Source organism: Euleptes europaea, chromosome 4 (assembly GCF_029931775.1).
Source record: "Euleptes europaea isolate rEulEur1 chromosome 4, rEulEur1.hap1, whole genome shotgun sequence".
Lineage (NCBI taxonomy): Eukaryota > Metazoa > Chordata > Lepidosauria > Squamata > Sphaerodactylidae > Euleptes > Euleptes europaea.
This window is the reverse complement of record NC_079315.1, coordinates 117027098-117052404: the sequence shown is the minus strand read 5'-3', so window position 1 is coordinate 117052404 and position 25307 is coordinate 117027098. Positions and strand designations below refer to the sequence as shown.

General features: G+C 47.9%; 1 protein-coding gene across 1 annotated transcript in view; it reads left to right on the top strand.

Moving 5' to 3' along the window:
* The window catches only part of PIK3C3 (phosphatidylinositol 3-kinase catalytic subunit type 3), a 112046-nt gene that overhangs the window by 72990 nt on the left and 13749 nt on the right, over positions 1 to 25307 (top strand). The window contains exon 24 of the mRNA XM_056848007.1: positions 7028 to 7118. Coding sequence (XP_056703985.1) covers positions 7028 to 7118 — 91 coding nt within the window. The remainder of the gene's footprint in view (positions 1 to 7027; positions 7119 to 25307) is intronic.

Here is a 25307-nt window from a genome sequence, read left to right as displayed (position 1 = left end):
TGTTCCTGGGAGTTGGAGCCAGCCAGCGTGGTGTAGTGGTTAAGAGTGGTGATTTGGAGCGGTGGACTCTGATCTGGAGAACCGGGTTCGATTCCCCACTCTTCCACATGCGTGGCGGAGGCTAATCTGGTGAACTGGGTTGGTTTCCCCTCTATTCCACATGAAGCCGGCTGGGTGACCTTGAGCTAGTCACACTCGCTCAGCCCCACCTACTTCACAGGGTGTCTGTTGTGGGGAGGAAAGGAGATTGTAAGCCGGTTTGAATTTCCCTTAAGTGGCAGAGAAAGTCATCATATAAAAACCAACTCTTCTTCTTCTTCTACATGTAGGTAGAGAGGGGGCTAAGGAATGGTGCAATATTAGCGTGGTGTAATGCTTAAGAATGGTGGTTTGGAGCAGTGGACTCTGATCTGGAGAACCGGGTTTGATTCCCCACTCCTCCACCTGAGCGGGGGAGGCTAATCTGGTGAACTGGGTTGGTTTCCCCGCTCCTGCACATGAAGCCATCTGAGTGAGCTTGGGCTAGTCACACTCTCAGCCTCACCTACCTCACAGGGTGCCTGTTGTGGGTAGGGGAAGGGAAGGTGATTGCTAGCCAGTTTGATTCTTCCTTAAATGGTAGAGAAAGTCGCCACATAAAACCAACTCTTCTTCTTGTATTCAACGCATCTGTTTCAAGGAACCCTATTTGGGAACTGGCATCAAAAACATGTGCCTATTGCAGGGGTTCCCAACATGGTTACTGTGGGGGCCATGATGCCCACTGAGATCTTTCCTGGTGCCCACCGAGTGTTTGTGGAAACTGGGTGGGGCCTGGTGGGGCACTTGACCTGGAGGGTGTCTGATTGGCCACTGGAGAGCAAGTTGGTGGAGCAGATTAGAATAACATTGCCACCACTGAGTTGTTTTTATTCTCTTTTTCTCCTCTTGGCCATCTTCTGGGCATGGAGTAAGGGTCACTGGGGGGGTGGGATGGGAGGTAGTTGTGAATTCCCTGCATTGTGCAGGGGGTCAGACTAGATGGCCCTGGTGGTCCCTTCCAACTCTATGATTCTATGACTCTATAAATGGAGCCCTGCTTAAGATTCACTATTCATCCTGGCCCATTTCAGTATGTTTAGCCTGAAGAGGAGAAGACTGAGAAAGGATATGATACCCATCTTCAAGTACTTGAAGGGCTGCCATATAGAGGATAGTGTCGAGTTGTTTTCTGTTGCCCCAGAAGGTCGGACCAGAACCAACGGGTTGAAATTAAATCAAAAGCGTTTCCATCTAGACATTAGGAAGATTTTTCTCATAGAGTGGTTCCTCCGTGGAACCGGCTTCCTCGGGAGGTGGAAAGCTCTCCTTCCCTGGAGGATGTTAAGAAGAGGTTAGATGGCCATCTGTCGGCAATGCTGATTCTATGATCTTAGGCAGATGATTAGAGGGAGGGCATCTTGGCCATCTTCTGGGCGTGGAGTAGGGGTCACTGGGGATGTGTGTGTGGGGGAGGTAGTTGTGAATGTCCTGCATTGTGCAGGGGGTTGGACTAGATGGCCCTGGTGGCCCCTTCCAACTCACTGCTTCTGTGAAGTAATAACAGGTGGAGGGTGGTAACGAAATAGAGATGGCCGGTGCGAAGAGTTTGGAAAGTGAGGACTTTAAGCTGGAAGTCGATGTGGACAGTGACGGAGCACTGCCGTAAAGGACAGGGGGGGATGTGGCGATAGTGTCATGCGAGAACGATGAGTTTTGCAGAAGCCTTATGAACGGACTGAAGAGGAGTGATGTGTCAGGAGGTTACTCCGCCAAGGAGGACATTATAATAGTCTAGATATTAAGATGATTGGCTCAAGGTGACAGGAGTTTCTCGCAAACCCGGCCTCGGGCTCTGAAGGACAGAAGTCGGTTTTAATATATCGACTGCCGAGTCTCCCACTTTTTTTTTTTTTTTTTGCAAAGGAACCATTAACAGATAATATTAAAAAGGGGGAAGAGCGTTTAGGATTGGACGTCTTCGGCCTGATTGCCTTTGAAACGTTCCTCGCCATGAAAAATGTGCGTGGGGTAGCCTTTGCCGTCCAGAAAGCTCGAACTGGAAAGGGGGATGTAAATGGCTCGTCCTCTTGATTGGATCTTTATGATGTATGTGGAATAAAACTCGGGAAAGTGGGGAATATTAAAGGTAATATTTGGAAGGCATTTGAAATTCATGACCGCTGAATCTGTTTAAGGGCAGGGGGAGGGCCGTCTTAAGAGGGGGAGACGACGCTGGGGGAATAGACTACCCGTCTAAATGATAAAGCATCTGAAAAGATACAGGGAGGAAAAACAAATATCTGGTTTGAATTTCAACGCGGGCGTCTCGAGGAACTTTCAAGTGTTATTTAAATATGTCCGCAGAACACTGAAAGCGAGAAGAAATTATTGTAGGGAAGGACGTTGAAATAGCGGCAGGGGAGGCAGGGGAGGCTATGAGTTGGTGGTAGAGCATCTCTTTGGTATGTGGAAGATCCCAGGTTCAGTCCCTAGTGCCAAAGCCTCCTTGACCCACAAGAAGGCTTTGGGTGAAGGTTAAGAGCAAAACACACTATACTAGGGAGTGAATCCTCACTGCCCAGGGTAACAATCTGCCACCAGCCCCTCTAAGCTAACTCTGCCCAGAGAGAGCCAGTGTGGTGTAGTGGTTAAGAGCGGTGGTTTGGAGCGGTGGACTCTAATCTGGATAACCAGGTTGGCTTCCCTACTCCTACACATGAAGCCAGCTGGGTGACCTTGGGCTAGTCTCAGTTTTCTTTGAGCTCTCTCAGCCCCACCTACCTCACAAGGTGTCTGTTGTGGGGAGGGGAAGGGAAGGTGATTGTAAGCTGGTTTGATTCTTCCTTTAGTGGTAGAGAAAGTTGGCATATAAAGACCAACCTTCTTCTCCTCCTCCTCCTCAGCCAAGGGACCGAGGGACCAAGCCGCCAGCCCTACCAGGCATTAATCAGAAGCTAGCCCTGCAAGGTAGGACACTTGCAAATTGAGTTCCACAAAGAATGACTTTGGTGGCTGTAGCCAAAATAGGCCAAGGTACTGGGTTTAGATGGAAGCCCCCACAGCCCAATTAAAGGAAGAAGAGTTGGTTTTTCTATGCTGATTTTCTCTACCATTTAAGGAGTCTCCAACCGGCTTACAATCGCCTTCCTTTCCTTTCCTCTCTTCACAACAGACACCTTGCGAGGTAGGCGGGGCTGAGTGAGTTTGGGAGAGAACTGTGACTGGCCCAAGGTCACCCAGCAGGGTTCATGTGGAGAAGTGGGGAAACCAACCCTGTTCACCAGATTAGAGTCCGCCGCTCATGTGGAGGAGTGGGGAATCAAACCCGGTTCTCCAGATTAGAGCTGACCACTCTTAACCCCTACACCACGCTGGCTCATACTGCAGGAGTATAATGAATAAGTTCTATTAAAAGATATGTGCAAAAGTACAGAAATAAGACCTAGGCCTTGCAGGACTTAGTTCAGTTCTGCAGGGCCTGCAAGATGTTTTGCCAGGCCTATAGTTGAGGGCTGTGATGGTCCCATCGCAAGCTGGACTCCCTGTCCCAACTCTGGGAGAAAACGCATGGTCACTTTGGCCTCCTTTATTCCCTGTTTCAGCCAGGATTCAGCCAGGGTCAAATGCATGCGTTTCGCCGAACGTGCATTCAATCCTGGCTGCATCCTGGCTGAAACAGGGAATAAAGAAGGCTAAAGTGACCATGTGTCTGTCCCATCTCTGATTTGCCTTTATTTATTCCTGACCACTTTCTCATGTGACTGTTTTATCACTACCGCTGGTATGGTAGGCACCCATTGGATTTATCTGGATTTTTTTTTTATTGCTCTGGTTTTAAATTGTTCAATTTTTCGAATGTATTATAGATTTTTATTATATTTGTTATATTGCATAGCCAGCAATTGTGGGCATTTCAAGCTTGAAGCAGTAAAGAGGATGGTTCCCTTTCATATGAGGGGGTGCACTGTATGTCATAGAATACATTTCTTTGGAGGAAGAGGAGAAGACTGAGCGGGGATATGATAACCATCTTCAAGTACTTGAAGGGCTGTCATATAGAGGATGGTACCGAGTTGTTTTCTGTTGCCCCAGAAGGTCGGACCAGAACCGACGGGTTGAAATTCAGTCAAACGAGTTTCCGTCTAGACATTAGGAAGAATTTTCTAACAATAAGAGTGGTTCCTCAGTGGAACAGGCTTCCTCGGGAGGTGGTAAGCTCTCCTTCCCTGGAGGTTTTTAAGCAGAGGCTAGATGGCCATCTGTCAGCAATGCTGATTCTATGGCCTTAGGCAGATGATGGGAGGGCATCTTGGCCATCTTCTGGGCATGGAGTAGGGATCACTGGGTGTGTGTGAGTTGGGGGGAGGTAGTTGTGAATTTCCTGCATTGTGCAGGGGGTTGGACTAGATGACCCTGATGGTCCCTTCCAACTCTATGATTCTATGAAACAAAAGGACAAAGGTTATTTTCTTGTGAATTGTTTTGCTGGGGCACCGAATCAAAGCATTCAGCTGGCAACCCTCTTACCGAGTGTTCGCTTCTGGCCACGTTAAGCAAATTGCAGTAGCCATTACTCGTTGAAGGGCCTTGCAACGGACGCTATTTCATTCATACGCATTTTCTTCCCTCTTTTCTCTCTTTCTCTCTCTGGTATAAATCCATACTGATGTTTCTTTTCCGCCCCAAAAATGACACTTTAAATAATTGCCTGAAGGATACGTAGTCTCAGATGTTGTTGAACAGCTTTGGAGGTTTGTCTATGAGGAGAAAGAAAACCAATTTATGGGGAGGGGGACATCCTTAGAAGATGGACAAGTGTTTCAAGCACACCGTATTAAATTGGAAAACGCAGACAGCTGTCAAACTGCTCCTCTTTAATGGTTATAAATGGCTTTGAGAAGTTTTGTTTTTCCTTCATGCTTGGTGTGGTTGGATCTCACAGTCCTCAGTGTCTACAATTAATTTTGAACGCGGGGCATATATCGAAGTGGGCGGGAGAGTAGAAGGGGTCTCCATGCCAGTTTTGACCAACATCTCTTTCCCATGCAGACCAACGCAAAAGAATTCCCTCATCTTTTCGTCGTCCGTTTGAAGAGCTGCGCAGGCTTTGCTAAGAGAGAGTCTTATAACTAACCTAACAAATGTAGCATGGCATGAGCGTTTGAGAGCCCGCGTGGTGTAGTGGTTAAGAGCAGTGGTTTGGAGTGGTGGACTCTGATCTGGAGAACCGGGTTTGATTCCCCACTCCTCCCCATGAGCGGTGGAGGCTGATCTGGTGAGCTGCATTTGTTTCCCCACTCCTCCACATGAATCCAGCTGGGTGACCTTGGGCTAGTCACAGCTCTCTCAGCCCCACCTACCTCACAAGGTGTCTGTTGTGGGGACGGGAAGGGAAGGTGATTGTAATCTGGTTCGATTCTCCCGTAAGTGGTAGAGAAAGTCGGCATATAAAAACCAAGTCTTCTTCTTTTGTGAACCCGGCTCACTTTGTCTGGAGCACGAAACGTTGTTTAGTACGCAGATTTGTTTAGTTTAAAGCAGGGTCCCTAACGCGGTGCCCGCAAATACCTTTCCTGGTACCCACGAAGTGTTTTTTAGAAAGTGGGTGGGTCCAGCTGGGGCTTTTGCCCAGCAAGGCTTCAGATTGGCCATTGGAGATTGGATCGGCCATGCAGATTTTTAAAAAAGTTGCCTTGGCAGTAGCTGCCAGCATATCACATGGGTCTTTATAGTGTGACTGAAGGTAAGCTGTGGCAGTCATTTTGTGGCCACCTGTGTCCGAATTCTAAAGGTGAACACATGAAACTGCCTTATACTGAATTCAACCCTTGGTCCATCGTAGTCAGTATTGTCTACTCAGACTGGCAGCGGCTCTCCAGGGTCTCAGGCAGAGGTCTTTCCCATCACCTACTTGCCTAGTCCCTTTAACTGGAGATGCCGGGGATTGAACCTGGGACCTTCTGCCTGCCAAGCAGATGTTCTACCACTGAGCCCCGGCCCCTCTCCATGGCTCTCCAGGGTCTCACAGGCAGGGGTCTTTCCCATCACCTACTTGCCTGGTCCCTTTAACTGGATCGAACCTGGGACCTTCTGCCTGCCAAGCAGATGTTCTACCACTGAGCCTCAGCCCCTCCCCATGGCTCTTCAGGGTCTCAGGCAGGGGTCTTTCACATCACCTACTTGCCTAGTCCCTTTAACTGGAGATGCCGGGGATCGAACCTGGGACTTTCTGCATGCCAAGCAGATGCTCTACCACTGAGCCTCACCCTTCCCCTAACAGCAAGGCTCAAAGGTTGGGGACCGCTGGTTTAGAGATTTATGTCCAATGTTACAAACCCCATTAAGGTAGGGATAATGATCTTACAAAGAAATGTCAGAAGGCCCCGCGATCAAAGGCACAGGGTTTGATTTTGTTTTCCTCAGACACTCCTCATAATTTACCTGAGATTTCACCATTGATAATGTTCAGACCATGGTATCTCCAGGTAAAAGGACCAGGTAGGAATTGAAGTTTTAGTTGTAGTTTTGGAATTGTGGTTTCAACTGTTACACTTTATTTATTGTAAATTGATATGACTGGAATCGTATTGTTAAATGACGTTTACGATGTGAACCGCTCTGAGCCCGGCTTTGGCTGGGATAGAGCAGGATATAAATTTTAAAATAAAATACATAAATGAATGTGAAAGTCCTGGGTGAGCTGCTGCCAGTCCGAGCGAACAATACTGGCATTGATAGACCAGTAGTCTGACTCAGTATGAAGCAGCTTTGTGTATTCAAGAATGTTCAGCAGAACTTGGGAAGACGGAACCCATAACCTTCCCACCCTTCCTAAAATTTGGGGGGGGGGAGTGGGAAGAGGGGGTAATGTAGAGGGCTTTTGGGGAGACATCTGGTGGAAATTGTAATATCTTTGTAGGTTAATTTCAGGTTGACAATCGGTATCCAAAATCTTCTCCCATTTAAAAAGAGTGCTCACCCCTTTCTGTCCTCTTCCTTTCCCTAGATACTCCAACCTGATTTTGAACTTGTTCTCCCTCATGGTTGACGCCAACATTCCAGACATTGCTCTTGAACCGGACAAGACCGTCAAAAAGGTAGTGAGCTCCTTGTGTGTGTGTGTGTGTGTGATATGCTGTCGAGTTGCTTCCGAAATGTTCTACCATTAACAGCCTTGCTCAGGTCTTGCAGACTGAGGGCCGAGGCTTCCTGGGTTGAGTAGACCCATCTCACGTTGGGTCTTCCTCTTTTCCTGCTGCCTTCAACTTTCCCTAGCATTATTGTCTTTCCCAGTGACTCTTGACTTCTCATAATGTGACCAACGTACAACAACTTCAGTTTAGTCATTTTATTTTCTAGGGAAAGTTCAGGCTTGATTTGATCTAGAACCCACTGATTTGGTATGTTTAGCCTGCAGAGGAGAAGACTGAGAGGGGATATGATAACCATCTTCAAGTACTTGAAGGGCTGTCATATAGAGCATGGTGCCGAGTTGTTTTCTGTTTCTCCAGAAGGTCGGACCAGAACCAACGGGTTGAAATTAAATCAAAAGAGTTTCCATCTAGACATTAGGAAGAATTTTCTAACAAAGCGGTTCCTCAGGAGAACAGGCTTCCTTTGGAGGTGGTAAGTTCTCCTTCTCTGGAGGTGTTTAAGAAGAGGCTAGATGGTCATCTGTCAGCAATGCTGATTCTGTGACCTTAGGCAGATCATGAGAGGGAGGGCATCTTGGCCATCTTCTGGCCATGGAGTATGCCTTGGCTGGCCCTTGGGCCAAATAAAAGCTCTCAAGGGGCCGGATCCGGCCTGCAGACCTTACGTTTGACACCCCTGCCCTTATTATACTAAAAATTCCTCAGTAAATCATGTGGGCCTATGCATTCACACTGAATGATGTGGTACTATGAACCAACCCAAAGACCTTTGAAAGCGGAAAAAATAAAATATTGGAAAGCAACTCTTGGGACCTCTGTGGGAAAATCGATCAAAGAAGAACAGGATAACCCATCCAGACAACAACAATCATATCACTGTCTGTTGGTAATTCCGTAACTAGTCTTATTCAGTCAGTCAAGGTAGTTTTAATGTAAATGTGGGGGTGGAGAAATGGCTGCTTCTGAGAGCCGTCCAATTTCTCTCACAAAGCTTCACGTTTCTTCCTCTTGTTGTTGACCGAAACACAGTCGTCGGGGATGTCTAATTGGTAGAAACCTCGGCCGTCAAAGACCTAAATTGGCAATTGTTCTGGATTTCAGGAGTCGTGTTTCTGTTTTATTTCTTCCCCCCTCTTCCCCAGCCTTCAAGTTCTGACTTCCCACTTAGTTTAATCCCATTCATCTCTGTCAGGAGTTCACTGTTGCTTGACGTGACGGCATTTGTGTTCGCCTCGGACTCTGGCTTGCGCGCGATCTGACATTCTCCCTCTCTCGTGCGCGGCCGCCTTGTTTGCGTCTCCGTGCCAATTAAGGCGCATGGTAGCTGGCTGATTATTAATGGTCTGGGCAGCAGCTCCCGTATGTCCCCGCCTCTCTCTCCCAAAGTTCACCGTGGGCCATCCGTCCCCGTTTCTTATTCCCGTATTCTTTCCGCGTTGAAATAAATATTTTCGCGAGGCCCTTTGGCTTGGACGGCTTTGTTGAGTTTCGCCAATCTTTTACACGCAACTTTTGTGTCTCTGGGTGTGGAAACGACACTTCCCACGAAACTTCGTTCTTCATTAGCAGCCGCAAAATATCTTCCCAGCAAGGAATTTAGCAGTGCAAAATGGCCCGATAGAACAAAACATAAAGCTTTGGAGCAGGGAGAGGAGAGGGTCACGGTTTTGTCGACTTAACAATACTTGTGAAAGGGAAGCCATTTTTTTTTTGGTGCATCAGCGAATTGCTGTTGAACTTGCGTGACAACACTGTGAGAATGGAGCAACGAAACGAATACTGAATTCATCTTGTCGCTATCAATTTGCAACACACCTACAACAAGGCGCCTTCCAGTTAAAACACATGCACGGGCACAAAGCTAAGACTTCTGGCAGTGGGAAAGGGTGTGTGGGGGGTGATTTTTACCGCTTTCCCCTCTCCCACTGTAGACCTTCCGCTCCTTTCGCTATGTGATTTCATGCTCGTGTTGTTGGGAAAAGTTCTGGAGGGGAGGTCTTAGGATGTCCTTATGTACATGAATTTACCTTGGTGCCAGTGGAGAAGGCGGGCTATTGGCCAAGACTGGTGCGGAACTGGGATTTACAATAGCAAAAGTCCAAAGGTTTGGACCCTGGCTGTCCATGGATGGACTTCTAGCTGTGTTCTGATTGGTGCAACTTTAGGATCTGAGGTCCCGTCGGTGTGGATCCAGGATCCATATTTTAATAGGATTCTTCCTACAATAGAAGGGGCATCTGAAGGGGCCTAGGAAATGTGTTCTTATGTCTTTGCCTGGTCAGTGAATGGGCAACTCATGCAAATGATGCTTCCAGAAAGGTCCAGATGAGTAAACTGTTTCTTCGGTTAAGGGCATGCTTGAGAATACTCTGCCTTGGGAGGTATGTTCAGCCTCCTCATTGTTGGTCTTCCAGAAGATGATGAAGGCTGTTATTTCCCACAGATCCTTACGGGGAGGTGCTGAACCCAGTAAGAATATTTTATTACTGGCCTCACAAGTATGTTTTTGTGTGTTTTTGCTGACTTTTTTTTTTAAATTGGAACTTGGCTTTATTTCATTGTTTGGGGTTTACTGGGGCTATTGATTTTTATCTCTGTAGCTTTATTGCTACTTTAATTTTTTACATTTGGGGGGGGTGTTTAATAGCCCTAGGGTGGTGTTCCTATCTTTTGATTTATATTTTACTGTTGGTGGGGAGTGGGGTGGGGAGTCCTGGGTGGGAATTGGTTTCTTTCACACATACATATAATTGTACATGTGTATCATTTTTTAAAAAAAATATCTGCAGGACCCGAAACCATTTTGTGTCTGCGTGTTCAATTTCTGTAAGCGGTCCTGAGTGTCTTGGTAAAAGGGTGGGCAATAAATGCATGAGATGGATTCAATTTGCATGGGCATGTTTGTCACCTGACTGCTCAGTTGTGATATAACCACAAACCATAGTTTGGCATTATGGGTAGAGGTGTCTAAGTTCCAGGGACTCGGACTGGGATGAAAAGGATCCTGGGGCAAGAGGTGTGTGATAGCCATCGTGGTAGTTAAGAGCGGCAGACTCTAATCTGGTGAACCGGGTTGGTTTCCCTGCTCCTCCACATGACGCCTGCTGGGTGACCTTGGGCTAGTCACGGATCTCTCCGAACTCTCTCAGCCCCACCTACCTCACAGGGTGTCTGTTGTGGGGAGAAGAAGGGGAGATGATTGTAAGCTGCTTTGAGCCTCCTTAAAAGGTAGAGAAAAAAACAGGATATAAAAACCAACTCTTCTTCTTGAAACACGTATGATCAAATGAATGACATAAGGTCGAATGAATCTAGGGGAGGGGCTGTGGCTCAGTGGCAGAGCCTCTGCTTGGCTTGCAGAAGGTCCCGGGTTCAATCCCCAGCATCTCCAGTTGAAGGGACCAGGCAAGTAGGTGATGTGAAAGACCTCTGCCTGAGACTTTGGAGAGCCACTGCCGGTCTGAGTAGACAATACTGATTTTGATGGACCGAGGGTCTGATTCAGTAGAAGGCAGCTTCATGTGTCAGGTCATGGTCAGTTATCAGTGAGCTCTGATGTTCTACACAACAGTTGACCCTGTGACTAAAACCCCCTCTGGTAAAAGACCTGTCACCCAGTAGCCTCCTTCCCCCACTGCACTTCAGTAGGGGGGCGAGGGAAAATTGGAGCAGGGAATCGGTGTCGCTTTAATGCTACAATATCACTTCCTGTGCAGCCCTGGAAGTCACATCATCCTGTGGGGGCGACTCGCTAGGATTCCACTGAAACTGGTAAAACCGTAGAGTTTCGGGGGATCCTACAGTGTCACCCTGATGCGATGGCATCATGCCTGAGGTCACAGTGTTGGAGCGACGCCGATTTACATGTCCCCGTCCCCAAAAATATCCCACAGCTTGGCAGCGCAGAGCTGGGCACCCTACCTGTGACATAGCCATTAAGGGGCTGGGTTCTGTCTGTTAAAACGTCCAGTTTGAGTTTACCTGAGGAATGACCAGGGGGCTAGAGCAGCTACCCTATGGGGAGCGGTTAAGACTCTTAGGGCTGTTTAGCTTGGAATGAAGACGATTAAGGGGAGACATGACAGAGGTCTATAAAATTACGCATGGTATGGAGAGAGTGGGCAGGGAGAAACTTTTCTCCCTCTCTCATAAAACTGGAATGCGGGGTCATCTGCTAAAGCTGGAGGGTGAGATAGTCAAAACAGATAAAAGGAAGTATTTCTTCACCGAAGGCATAGTGAAATTGTGGAACTCCCTGCCCCAGGATGTGGTGATGGTTGCCAATTTGGAAGGCTATAAGAGGGGATCAGACTTGGGCATAGAGGATAGCGCTATCAATGGCTACTAGTCAAAAATGGACACTAGTCATGATGCATACCCATTCTCTCCAGTATAAGAGGAGCATTCCTATTATATTAGTGGCTGTGGCATGCAGGCAGGATAATGCTGCTGTAGTCGTCTTGTTTGTGAGCTTCCTAGAGGCACCTGGTTGGCCACTGTGTGAACAGACTGCTCGACTTGATGGGCCTTGGTCGGAATCCAGCATGGCTTATTTTGTGTTCTTCTGTTTCTACAAGGAGTCTCAAGCTCACGGTCCCATTCTTCCTCCTTCCTTCCTTCATTCCCTCTGTCCTTGGTTTGCAGTTACTTCTAAACAAGGCAAACAGCGGTTTGCACCAACCGCTATTTGCCCAGAAACCAAAATGGGAAGCCTTTGGTCAAACACGTGCAAACATCATCCCTTAATGATGCTGTCCATGCGTACCGAGTGCACCGCGTGTGAGCTCGTCCAAAGTTTAAGCATGTGTTCAGATCCTGATCTGCAGGCGTTCTGTTTTGGATGCCGCAGCTCACGCTGCGTTGTCAAAAAAATGAGCATGCGGGAGTATTGCGAGGTCGAAAACACAAATATTTTTCGTACCTATAAATGGCGGGGGAGGCTGCTGTCTCAAACTTCCATCGGCTCGAAGATGCGGCTTGCTCAAAGTCATTTAACAAGATAATACTGTACGTTGGCAGCGAGGAGAATTAAATAGATGCTTTTGGTGTTGATTGATTTTTCCCCTCCGCGCACCCCCCCCCCCGAAAGGTTTGAACAAGAAATCTATACGTGTTTCAAGAAAACTCAAATAAGATAAGGATCCATTTTGGCTTGACCTGTAAAATTAAATTACCTTTGGGCGCCTGAATAAAGTCAATAGCCCGTTTTCAGCCATAATATCGCTTTCGGAGACGGCTTGAGGGGAAAGGCTTGTAAAAAGACGTTCTGTTTGCCTAGCAACGAGGCAAACTCAACTATTTGCTTAATGCAGATAGTGGTTCTAAGTCAATTTTCTTGGCTTGTGGGGCAAGTTGTCCCCAGAGAAATGAGGGGGGGGTACATAATGGTCCAAATCTATTATCGCTATTTGTTTTAGTTCTCGTGAATTTTATGGATACAGATAGAACACTTGAGGCGGTAAACCTACCACCGCGGTTATGTGTGTGCCTGCTGAGGCCTTGCTGAACATGAATTTGAAAACCTTGAAGACTCTCCAGGACTTTCTTTCCTCTCACCCTTCTTCCAAGAAGTTCAGAGGGGGGCACACACTTTTCTCCCCCCCCCATTTTAATCTCACAACGACGCTGTGAGGTAGGCTAGGCTGAGAGGCGGTAATTGGCACCAGGTCATCTCCTGAGCTTTCTTGGCTGTGTGGGGATTTGGACCTGTCTCCCCTAGATCCTAATCAACAGAGGGATAACATCCAGATCACAAGATGTCATAGTTCCTCTGTACACCGCGTTGGTCAGGCCACATCTGGAGTGTTGCGTGCAGTTCTGGAGGCCCTGCTTCAAAAAGGATGTGTACAGAATTGAGCGGGTGCAGAGGAGAGCGATGAGGATAATCGGGCCTGGAGACCAAGCCCTGAGACAGCTCCATCAGAGCTGTGACTAGCCCAAGGTCACCCAGCTGGCTTTGTGTGTAGGAGTGGGGAAACCAATCCAGCCCACCAGATTAGCCTCCGCCGCTCATGTGGAGGAGTGGGGAATCAAACCCGGTTCTCCAGGTCCACCGCTCCAAACCACCGCTCTTAACCACTGCACCATGCTGAAGAGTCCTGCCGGATCAAACCAGTGGTCCATCTAGTCCAGCGTCCAGTCTCACACCGTGGCTGACCAGTTCCTGCGGAAGTCCAACAGCAGGGCATAGAAGCCAAGGCCTTCCCCTGATGTTGCCTCCTGGCGTTAGGATCCAGAGATTTACTGCCTCTGAATGTGGAGGTTCCCTTCAGTCTCCATGGCTGGTAGCCTCTGATAAGACCTAACCTCCATCAATCTGTTGAATCCCCTTTTCAAGCCTGTGACCATCATTGCATCTTCTGGCAGCGAATTCCACATTTTAATTACTCATAGTCACGGGATTCAATTTTCTCAGAGTTGAATGGACAGAACGTGGGAAGATCTGTGACGATCACTGACTTCTGCTGACGGGTTGCTGGATCCAATCCCTTGTCTGTAGGTGGCCCCATTCCACGGCTTTCACCATCCGCACAGGGGCAAGACAATTTAGGTAGTGGTAAGTGTTTGGGGCAAGACAATTTAGGTAGTGGTAAGTGTTTTTATGTTTTAAAGAATCCCAGGGCGAGAGGTGTTTTGCGTATTGATACAATTTCTGATCATTACCTTTGGAATAAAAGGATATAAAGACAACGAGGTGAGTAGGGTGTTAATGGGATGAAAAATTGTTATTTACTTTATTTCAGAAAACCAGGCATGTTGCGAGGTACTTTCGTCTATGCGCTTTGATTATTTTTAATGAAGGCGACAGTTGCTATAGCGATCCAACACTGAGAAATATTTTGGTAGACGGAGCCCCGCATCAGTGTTGATATCAGTGGGTGTAAATTGCTCTATTTAAATAGACAAAGACTGGAAGAAAACGGGGGTGGGGGGGAGGAGAGATGCTTTTCTTCTGCAGGCGTTTGAAAGGAGCCAACGCATAGCTTTAAACAACAGTGGAGTAAAAATGGTGAATAAGTTAGAGTGTAATGTTTTCCATGGTTTTTATGTTCAAAAAAGGAGATGGGAGTGCGTGCTTCCCTTGCTGGGGGGTTGCAGGAAATGCCTGGTTCTAAATTTCCCGACTACAACCAACCTCAACAAGGTTGGACCAGAACCAACGGGTTGAAATTAAATCAAAAGAGTTTCCATCTAGACGTTAGGAAGAACTTTCTAACAGTTAGAGCGGTTCCTCAGTGGAACAGGCTTCCTCGGGAGGTGGTCAGCTCTCCTTCCCTGGAGGTTTTTAAGAAGAGGCTAGATGGCCACCTGTCAGCAATGCTGATTCTATGACCTTAGGCAGATGATGAGAGGGAGGGCATCTTGGCCATCTTCTGGGCTGGAGTAAGGATCACTGTGGTTGGATGTGGGGGGGTGGGAGGTAGTTGTGAATTTCCTGCATTGTGCAGGGAGTTGGACTGGATGGCCCTGGTGGTCCTTTCCAACTCTGTGATTCTATGACTGCTAGCCAGATCCCTCCCACCATGCTTGTGTCATAGTACACCACCACCCCAGCCTCAGTTCCTTCCTTACTCGAGAGATATGGGGGGTTGGAGCATGAGGAGGACAGGGACCTCAGTGGGGTACAATTCCATTTATTTACTGCTCAAAGACCAACGGGTCACCAGCAAAAGTAAAATGAAATACACATAAAGCAAACCAAATATCTAAGATCATACCTAACTTTCATTTCAGTTTTCTCATTTTAAATAAATAAAGATACAGATTGAAGTTTTAAAAGATAATACTGTTAAATGCCACAGAAATTTTTTTTGCGACCGCCACGGACAGGTCTGGATCAATACCTGCTAGTAGCTTAACTACAAGCTCTTGTTTAGTAACAGGGATCTATTTTTGAATATATGTATTGATCCATTTCTCACGGGCCACATTATATTTCTTGCAGTCAATGAAAAAGGGCCAAATGGTGTTGGGGTCCCCTGCGTTACAATCGCGGAGTTGTCTCGAAAAGCGGGTTCAGCTGTAATTCCGGGGTATCCTCAGGCCCCACCTGCAGGCTGGCATCCCTGCTACCTAGGGTTGCCAGCTCCGGATTGGGAAATAACTGGAGATTTTGGGGGCAGAGCCTGTGAAGGGCGGGGTTTGGAAAGGGTAGGGACTTCAATGCCATAGAGTCCAATGGCCGAACTGACGCTTTCTCCAGGGGAACTGATCTCTGTCGCGTGGAGACCTGTTGTAATAGCGGGAGATCTCCAGCCACCACCTGGAGGTTAGTACCACAATTCGCAGCCACTATGGCTAAAGAATTATATTTACCAAAGGTTTACAAAAAACTAAAGGCTCCATTTCATTTGTGCAAACTTGTATTCAAACATCATACATTGCGGTAGTCTCACACTTAGTCAGTTACACCTGCCCATCACTCAGCGATTTACATCCCTCATGGATTTTGACACAATAAGAAGAAGAAAAAGAAGAGTTGCCGACTTTCTCTACCACTTAAGGGAGACTCAAACCGGCTTACAATCACCTTCCCTTCCCCTCCCCACAACAGACGCCCTGTGAGGTGGGTGGGGCTGAGAGAGCTGTGACTAGCCCAAGATCACCCAGCTGGCTTCACAGGTAGAAATGTGGAAACCAACCCTGTTCACCAGATTAGCGTCCGCCGCTCATGTGGAGCAGCGGGGAATCAAACCTGGTTCTCCAGATCAGTCTCCACCGCTCCAAACCACCGCTCTTAACCACTACACCATACTGGCTCCTTTGAGGATTACAAGAGACTCTTATTACATGAGCCGGACTCTTAATGGATGAGCTGGATTCTTCAATTTGGAAGGTGTAACTGACTAAGTGTGAGACTACCGCAATGCATGACATTTGAATACATGTTTGCACAAATGAAATGGGGACTTTAGGGTTTTTTTTGTAAACCTTTGGTAAATATAATTCTTTAGCCATAGTGGCTGCGAATTGTACTAGTTTTAGATAGCAGCTCAAGTATTATTTTGGTTGCAACCACCTGGAGGCTAGCAAACCCTACTAACCACCCGACCCTCCAGACTCCCATGTGGGAGGGCAGAGCACCCAGGCCCCTCTGCTGCAGAGTCAGTAAACACAGGGGGGCTGCAATGCACATTTATCGCAAGTAGCCGGCCAGGTTTTCTTCCGACAAGAACATACAGCCCTCCGGAGAGGGAAAAACACACACACAAGCAAGCTGCTATTTGGACAGGCAGACAGGCGAGGCCTTTATAAATTGAGACAATTTTCTCCCAGGAATCATCTGCCCGCCCGGTAACATCCGTGAAATTCCTCAGGGGCCGGCTGGCAAGAATGCAATTTGATAATCAACCTTCACAATCTAACTGGAAGCAAATTGTCCCGCTTCTCTCTTCTGCCCGTTAGCTGCGAAACGGGATCGGTGAAATATGAGAATAAGGGAATTAAGGGGGGGGGGAGAAAAAAAAATTGGAAACGGCAGACCCGCGCCACGTACATCTTTCTTCTGTAAGACCCGTCGAGATTGATGCCGGTCTGGCGTGGTTTATGGCACAGGACGGGATGAGCGGAGCGAGTCAGGGGTTCGCCCTTTTCATCCGGGGAGAGGGTTCTTCCATTTATCTCTTGGCAGGAACAACAGAGGCTATTTGGTCTTACCCATGGGGGATTGTTAAGGGTGGAAATTCAAAATGAACACATGATGCTGCCTTATACTGAATCAGACCCTCGGTCCATCAAAGTCAGTATTGTCTACTCAGACCGACAGCGGCTCTCCAAGGACGGAGACAGAGGTCTTTCACATCACCTACTTGCTTGGTCCCTTTAACTGGAGATGCCGGGGATTGAACCTGGGACTCGAGCAGGTCCACGCCAAGCCGATGCTCTACACCAGAGCCACAGCCCCTCCCCAATAGTGCCTGTGAATTGTGGGTGTCACCTGCTGGACCTGGAGATTTATCTCCTGAACCTTATGGCCTGGGAGGAGGTCACCTGTGAAGGATGTGAGACGTGTAGGCTCCTCCAGTGTGGTGTAGTGGTTAGGAGCAGTGGACTCTATCCTAGAGAACCGGGCTGCTTTCCCTGCTCCTACACATGCAGCCTGCTGGGTGACCTTGGGCTAGTCACAGTTCTCTCCAAACTCTCTCAGCCCCACCTACCCCACAAGTAGAGTTGCCAGTTCTCTTTGCTCCACCAGCAGGAGCTTTGCAGGGGAGTGGCTGGGGGCGCATGATACACACGCGCACCCCGCACGACATGTCAACACCACTTCCAGGTTGACCCAGAAGCGACACGGATGATCTAGCAATCTCCAGCGAAACTGTATGGAAATATTGTCGAAGGCTTTCACCAAGACCAAGACCACTGTTACACAGCCCGGATAACCTACAAGAACCAAGAAACTGTATGGTTTTCATAGAGTTTAGCCAGAGGTAGCAAGAGTGTCAGTGTCGCTTCTAGGTAAACCCAGAAGCGATGTCAGCGCAGTGCGCAAGTTGCGCACGTGCATATTGCGTGCCTCCCCCTCTTTTGCCCGCTGACCCTCAGCTGGTTGGTGGACAGCCTGGTGGATTGGCAGGCTTTTGCCCACTGGGCAATTGGTAAGTCTACTCACAAGATGTCTGTTGTGGGAAGAGGAAGGAAAGGAGATTGTAAAATGGTTTGAATCTCCTTAAAGGTAGAGAAAATTGGGGTATAAAAACCAACTCTTCTTCTAGCTCAGTATTGTCTATTCAGACCGGCAGCAACTCTCCAGGTTCTCAGGCAAGGTCTTTCAGCATGGTGTAGTGGTAAAGAGTGGCGACTCTAACCAGGAGTACCGGGTTCAATTCCCCACTCCTCCACATGAACGGGACTCTAATCTGGAGAACCAGGTTCGATTCCCCACTCCTCCACACGAATAGGGGACTCTAACCTGGTGAACCGGGTTCGATTCCTCACATAAAGCATGGGGGTGACCTTGGGCTAGTCACAGTTCTCTTAAGTGTTCTTAGAAAGTAGGGGCGGCCAGGTGGGGCTTTTGCCCAGCAAGGCTCCTGATTATCCACTGGAGATCTGATTGGCTGGGCAGATTTTTTTGGGGGGGGGGAATTGCTTTGGCAAGCAGCTGCCACCACAACCACGTAGATCTTCGCTGTATGACTGAAGGTGGGACAACCTCCATAGAGGGAACCAGCGTGGTGTAGTGGTTGAGAGCGGTGGTTTGGAGCGGCGGACTCTGATCTGGAGAACCGGGTTTGATTCCCCAGTCCTCCACATGAGCGGCGGGGGCCAATCCGGTGAACCAGGTTGGTTTTCCGACTCCTGTACATGAAACTAGCTGGGTGACCTTGGGCTAGTCACAGCTCTCTTAGAGCTCTCTCAGCCCCACCTACCTCACAAGGTGTCTGTCGTGGGGAAGGGAAGGTGATTGTAAACCGGTTTGATTCTTCCTTAAGCGGTAGAGAAAGTCGGCATATAAAAACCAACTTCTTCTTCTTGTGAGGTAGGCTGAGAGAGTTCAGAGAACGGTGACTAGCCCAAGGTCACCCAGCAGGCTGTGTGTGGAGGAGTGGGGAATCAAACCTGGTTCACCAGATTAGAGTCCACTTCTCATGTGGAGGAGCGGGGAATCAAACCCGGTTCCCCAGATCGGAGTCCACCGCTCTTAACCACTACACCACAACACCATCAAATATCCTGATTACCCAAAGTGATCGAACGGTTGAGAAATGTGCGCTGCCCGCCTACTGCAGCTGTCGGTTTCTCATGAAAACCTCATTGATTAATGCTCGTTTCCAAGCCAGCCCTGCTTTGGAGGAAGAAGCGGGTATTGCTGCTGGCAAAAATCCCCCCTTGTGTCTGCTTGCCTTTCTCCTCCCTCTCCCAGTTTGAGCGCATAAACCTCCGCGCTAACAACAACGGCATTGTCAAAGACTGTCGGAAGCCAGGCATGGGGAGAAAGTGGGCGAAGCATAGGGAACGTTGCTCTCCAGGTAACCCCAGAACATGAACATCTTTACTCGTTGTTGGTTGTGCATGGGGAGGGGAAAGCTCTTTGAGCTGAATTGCCTCATCGTTCAGCGTTTGCCTTTCATAGCAAACGTGACCTTTATGCGAGAAAGCTTCCGGGACCAATCATTGATTGCCAGACAAAACCAACTCGGCCGGTGTTCGGACGGGCAGCGCTCAGCTTGCCAAATCTCCCCGCTCCAGCTGTTCCTGATCTCACAGTAGGGGGCGCTGCTGCATTGCGTTTTCTAAAACGGGAGTTCGGGGCCCTGATAAGACGATAGCGTTATTTAATTGTTTGCTCTGTGCGGTAGTGTGGGTGTCTCTGTGTTTAAATTGATAGCATCCCCAGTGGTTCCCAACCTTTTTTTGACCAGGGACCACTAGGACTTTTTTGTTCGGTGCAGGGACCCCAAGGTTCAAAATAAAAATTCCGAGAATTTGAAAATAAACTTTAATCATAACTGTTAAACATTAAACTTAGAATAATATTTGAATATATATATATATATATATATATATATATATATATATATATATATATATATATATATATATATATATATATATAAAAAAAAATAGAGAACTTTTAATTGAAAATATTAATTTATTATGGGTTTATAACTTTGTTTCACGGACCTTAATTTAGTTCTTGCGGACCCCTGGGGTCCGCGGACCCCCGGTTGGGAACCAGTGTCGTAGACCGAAGGTGACAGCCCAGTTTGAGTAGCCCCAGAGGATCATAGAATCATAGAGTTGGAAAAGGGCATAGGGGCCATCTAGTCCAACCCCCTGCTCAGTGCAGGATCTGCCTAGAGCATCCCTGACAAGTGCTTGTCCAGCCTCTGCTTGAAGACTGCCAGGGAGGGGGAGCTCACCACCTCCCTAGGCAACCCATTCCACTGCTGAACTACTCTTACTTTTAAATCCCCCCTTAATATCCAGCCGGTACCTTTCCGTCCTCAATTTAAACCCATTATTGTGAGTCCTATCCTCTGCTGCCAACTGGAACAGCTCCCTGCCCTCCTCTAAGGGACAGTCCTTCAAATACTTCAAGAGTGCAATCATGTCCTTCCTCAGCCTCCTCTTCTCCAGACTGAAAATTCCCAAGTCCCTCAGCTTTTCCTCGTAGGGCTTGGTCTCTGGGCCCCTGGTCATCCTCATTGCTCTCCTGTGCATATATAATAATGCTTAAAATATATCCAATCTTTGCTCAGTCAGAATCCCTGGACAAAATTTTAACTTGTCTTTGGCGTATGAAAACTCGGGCAGGGATTTTTTAAAAAAAGGAATTGAGGTTTGCTCCCAGTCTCTGGGCTGGGCTCCTCCAGTCACTGGGGAAAGGGGGACTGTGAAGATGAAAAATGGCTGAGTCAGAGAGCCATGTCTTTCGGCAGCCGGTCCCCTCCCGGCTGGAATCCGAGTTGACGAAGTGGCGGATGTCAGTGCCAGATATGGATAGCAGAATGAGGTCCACATGTTGCTTTCTAGACCCCTAGTGTTGGAAGGTGCTTTGAAACTCCTGCTCCATGCAGGAAATCCAAAATTAGAGCATTCCTTCTAGACCAGTGGTTCCCAACCTTTTTTTGACCAGGGACCACTAGGACTTTTTTGTTCGGTGCAGGGACCCCAAGGTTCAAAATAAAAAATCCGAGAATTTGAAAATAAACTTTAATCATAACTGTTAGTTAAACTTTAAACTTAGAATAACATTTGAATATGTTTTTTTATAATAGAGAACTTTTAATTGAAAATATTAATTTATTATGGGTTTATAACTTTGTTTCGCGGACCTAAATTTAGTTCTTGCGGACCCCTGGGGGTCCGCGGACCCCCGGTTGGGAACCAGTGCTCTAGACGAACAGCTCCACCGAGAGAGAGTCATCCATCTTCCCAGGTCATTGGTTTTGACTGCTGTTACCAGTAGAACGTTTGACCTAATCGTCAACCAGAACCTTCCCCACTTTAGCTGAAGTCACTTAGACCGAGGTCTCTGGAACAACGGCTATCCAGTCTTTGGCCTCTTCCATCTGATACTTAAGGTGTTTCAAGAGCACGTTTTAAAATATGTACGTTTACTTATGAAGACATTTCTCACCCACCTTTCTCTGAGGACTCAAGCGGGTTATAGTAACAATTAAAAAACTACAACAGATATGTTCAGCGATAAATGTGATTGGCCCAAGGTCACCCAGCAGGCTTCGTGTGGAGGAGTGGGAAATTGAACCTGGTTCACCAGATTAGAGCCCGCTGCTCATGTGGAGGGGTGGGGTATCGAACCCGGTTCTCCAGGTCAGAGTACACATAGCTTGAATGTGATTTTAAACAATATTTTTAAATACTTTTGTGTACGTTGAACCATCAATGGCGCTGCTGAGGGCCTGTGAGTAATGCATGCATGCCAGCTCAAAAAATTAGGGGAGGGGCCGTGGCTCAGTGGTAGAGCATGTGCTTGGCATGCAGAAGGTCCCAGGTTCAATCCCCGGCATCTCCAGATAAAGGGACTAGGCAATTAGGTGATGTGAAAGACCTCTGCCTGAGACCCTAGAGAGCAGCTACCAGTCTGAGTAGACAAGACTGAACTTGATGGGCCAAGGGTCTGATCGAATATTAGGCAGCTTTGTGTTAACAGTCCTAAGCATGCACTCCTTGTAGGATTTGTTTTCCATCCTCATCGCCCTCCGCTGAACCCATGCCAGTTTGCCTACATCATTCTTAAAGTGAGTCAAACTCCATAGGCCCTCTTCTTTCCTGTTCCTGACAAGATGGCAGCTTTGAGCATTCTGAAGTGCTATGGTTTGGGGACTCTTCCCACACCTGCAGGAACAACACTGGGTCACCCACGGTAGTTGGAAACCTGAAAATATTTCTAGTCAGAGATGCTGCCATGCACCCCTGAGACCTACGCGCTACAGCAGGACAATACATACCCCTGCATAGCAACCTGTCTTCCTAGCTGGAAAATCAAAATTTGTCTTGTGTGTGGGTTAAGTGCCGTCAAGTCGCTTCTGACTCATGGCGACCCTATGAATCAATCTCCTCCAAAAGGCCCTATCTCTAACAGCCTTGCTCAGGTCTTGCAAAATGAGGGCCGTGGCTTCCTTTATAGAGTCCATCCATCTCTTGTTGGGCCTTCCTCTTTTCCTGCTGCCTTCCACTTTTCCTAGCGTGATTGTCTTTTCCAATGACTCTGGTCTTCTCATAATGTGACCAAAGTTTGATAGCCCCAGTTTAGTCTTAAAGATAAAGATAAACACCTGTGCAAGTACTGGGTCATTCCTGACCCACCCATGGGGTGACGTCACATCCCGACGTTTACTAGGCACACTATCTTTACGGGGTGCCTTCCCCAGTCGTCTACACTTTACCCCCAGCAAGCTGGGTACTCATTTTACCGACCTCGGAAGGAGGGAAGGCTGAGTCAACCTTGAGCCGGCTACCTGAAACCGACTCCCGTCGGGATCAAACTCAGGTCATGAGCAGAGCTTTTGACTGCAGTACTGCAGCTTAACACTCTGCGCCACGGGGCTCTTACAGGGTTTCAAATGCAGGAGTCACAGTTCTGGGAGAAGATTTGGGATTTTTCTTTCCAAAAATGGGATGCCGCCTTTTCCAGGTTTGGAGAAGTTGCTTTGTTTTGTTTTTCCAGCGGGGTCGTAAATTGTGGGGGCCGCCGCCGCCTTCTCCAATTTTGCTCTGTCGGCTTTGCAACAGGCAAAGATTTCTATTAAGCTGTTCGTTCATCAGCGCAAGAGTGGGCAATGCCTATTAACCGTGCTGGAGGCTGATTGCCGTAGCCACAGGTACCTTTCAGAGTGATTGACTGACAATTAGCCGTGTGAATGAAATACTGAGGGGCGGGGGCGCACCGAAGGGGGCTCGTCCTACAGGCTGGGCACTTGCCGCCAACGCTTTCCTCTCTCGTACTCCACTCGGAATCTGCGGTCATTAAATATTGATATCGCCGGGCCCCGAGGAGCTGACGCCAGCGATGCTGGGAAGGCTGATCCCGAGCGTTCGCCCTAGTTTTGTTCTCCATTATCCCTCCGGGAGAGGTTATTGCCTTGTGGGCAAGTTTAGTTTCCAAACAGGAAGACGGAGATCCTTGTCCTGGATTGGTCGGACGACCCTAGGAAATACAGTTTGCTGTGCTGGTAACTTCATCAGCGTAAAGATCACCCTATCTTATTTCTTTTTAAAAGATAAAGGTAGTCCCCTGTGCAAGCACTGGGTCATTCCTGACCATAGGGTGATATCACCCTATGTGCGCGCGCACTCGCTCCAGGGCCAACCCTGCTTAGCTTCTCAGTTTGGACGAAATCAGAGTAGCCTGGGGCTATCCAGGTCAGGGCATCCCCTCTGTACTCGGTGCATAATTTTATAAACTGTCATAGTGCCCCCCCTTATTAATCTCTTTTCTAAACTAAAAAGTCCCAGACTCTTCAGCCTTTCCTAATAGGGAAGGTTCTCCAACCTCTTAAGAGCCAGTGTGGTGTAGTGGCTAAGAGCAGCAACTCTAATCTGGAGAACCAGGTTTGATTCCCCACTCCTCCACATTAAGCCTGTTGGGTGACCTTGGGCTGGTCATAGTTCTTGCAGAACTGTCTCATCCCCACCTACCTCACAAGGTATCTGTTGTGGGGAAGGGAAGGTGATTATAAGCCGGTTTGAGACTCCTTAAAAGTAGAGAAAAAGCGGGGTATAAAATCCAACTCTTCTTCTTTTTCACTTTAGTTGCCCTCTTCTGTACTTTGTGTGTGTGAGACAAATGATAACATTGAAAATCAGAAAGAAAGAAACCAAGAAAGGTGAGTTTGCCAGTCCCTGTTCTCAATAATCAGCTTTGTACAAAGCGACAGAGCCTGGACAGTTGAACTGCATGTATGTTTCCACTCCCTGCAGTTCTTGCAACACCAGAATGCCTTTCATCTAGCGGAGGGCCTGGCTCCGTCTCCGACGGCCCTTTCTCTTGTTAAGCTCTTTCTCTTTGGTTCATCCGCTACCTGCTTTTGACCCACCGTGGCCTGGATTGTGTAGGTTAACCGGTAGGGGGCTGGCGAATGAATGCTCTTAACCTCACAGGAGGGAGTTGGATTAGACGGCCTTTTTGCTCTCACGTCTGCCCTTATGATTCCTTGGAAGGGGAAAAAATGTGATCCCGCTGCACAGGGACCCTTCCTTGTCCTTGGTCCAGTTTTGCAGCTCGGTGGCTGTTGAGCAGCGTCCTTGGAACCCATGGGGAGCACGCGATTGACATTTCCCCTCCACGTGCAAAACAGGCGCTGCGTTCCCCGACGGAAGGCCTTTGCGTCTGTTTGATTTGAACACTGGGGCTTTGAGGGTCTTACTTCTGTGCCGTTGAAGCCCAGCGCGACACTTTCTCGCCGCCACATTTCCATCACCGGCTGTCAAAGGGAGAAACGAAACATGGGTTCTTTCCGGACTGCTGGCAGAAACAAGGGCCAGAGGCAGGTGGCATAATCAGGAAAACAGTCCAAGGTCACATGAACACACACGAAGCTGCCTTATACTGAAACAGAACCTTAGTCCACGAAAGTCCAAAATTGCCTACTCAGACTGGCAGCGGCTCTCCAGGGTCTCAGGCAGAGGTCTTTCACGTCATCTACTTGCCTAGTCCCTTTAACTGGAGATGCCGGGGATTGAACCTGGAACCTTCCTCATGCCAAGCAGATGCTCTACCACTGAGCCATAGCCCCTAGACAAATCACTTACCAATCATATAAATCAGTCGTAAGCAAATGCTGTGCTTTAATAGAAACCAAATCTTTAGCGTTTGTCTGAGTAGTCCCTGGTGAAACTAATGGCTGACAATCAATTTGAATCAGCCTTTGCACATGCACAGTTTTGCAAACAACCCAATGGAAAGCTATATGGCAATGTTCGCTGCTATTCGGCACAAATCAGTAGCACGTTTAGCTTATGTTTGTTTATGTACTTATTTACTTCATTGACACTCTGCTCTTCCCAGTGGGGACCCAAAGTGGCTTATAGCCTTCTCCGCTTTTATCCTCACAACAACCTTGTGAGGTAGGTTAGAAGAAGAAGAGTTGGTTTTTATACCCCGATTTTCTCTACCGAAAGGAGTCTGAAACTGGCTTATAATCGCCTTCCCTTCCTCTCCCC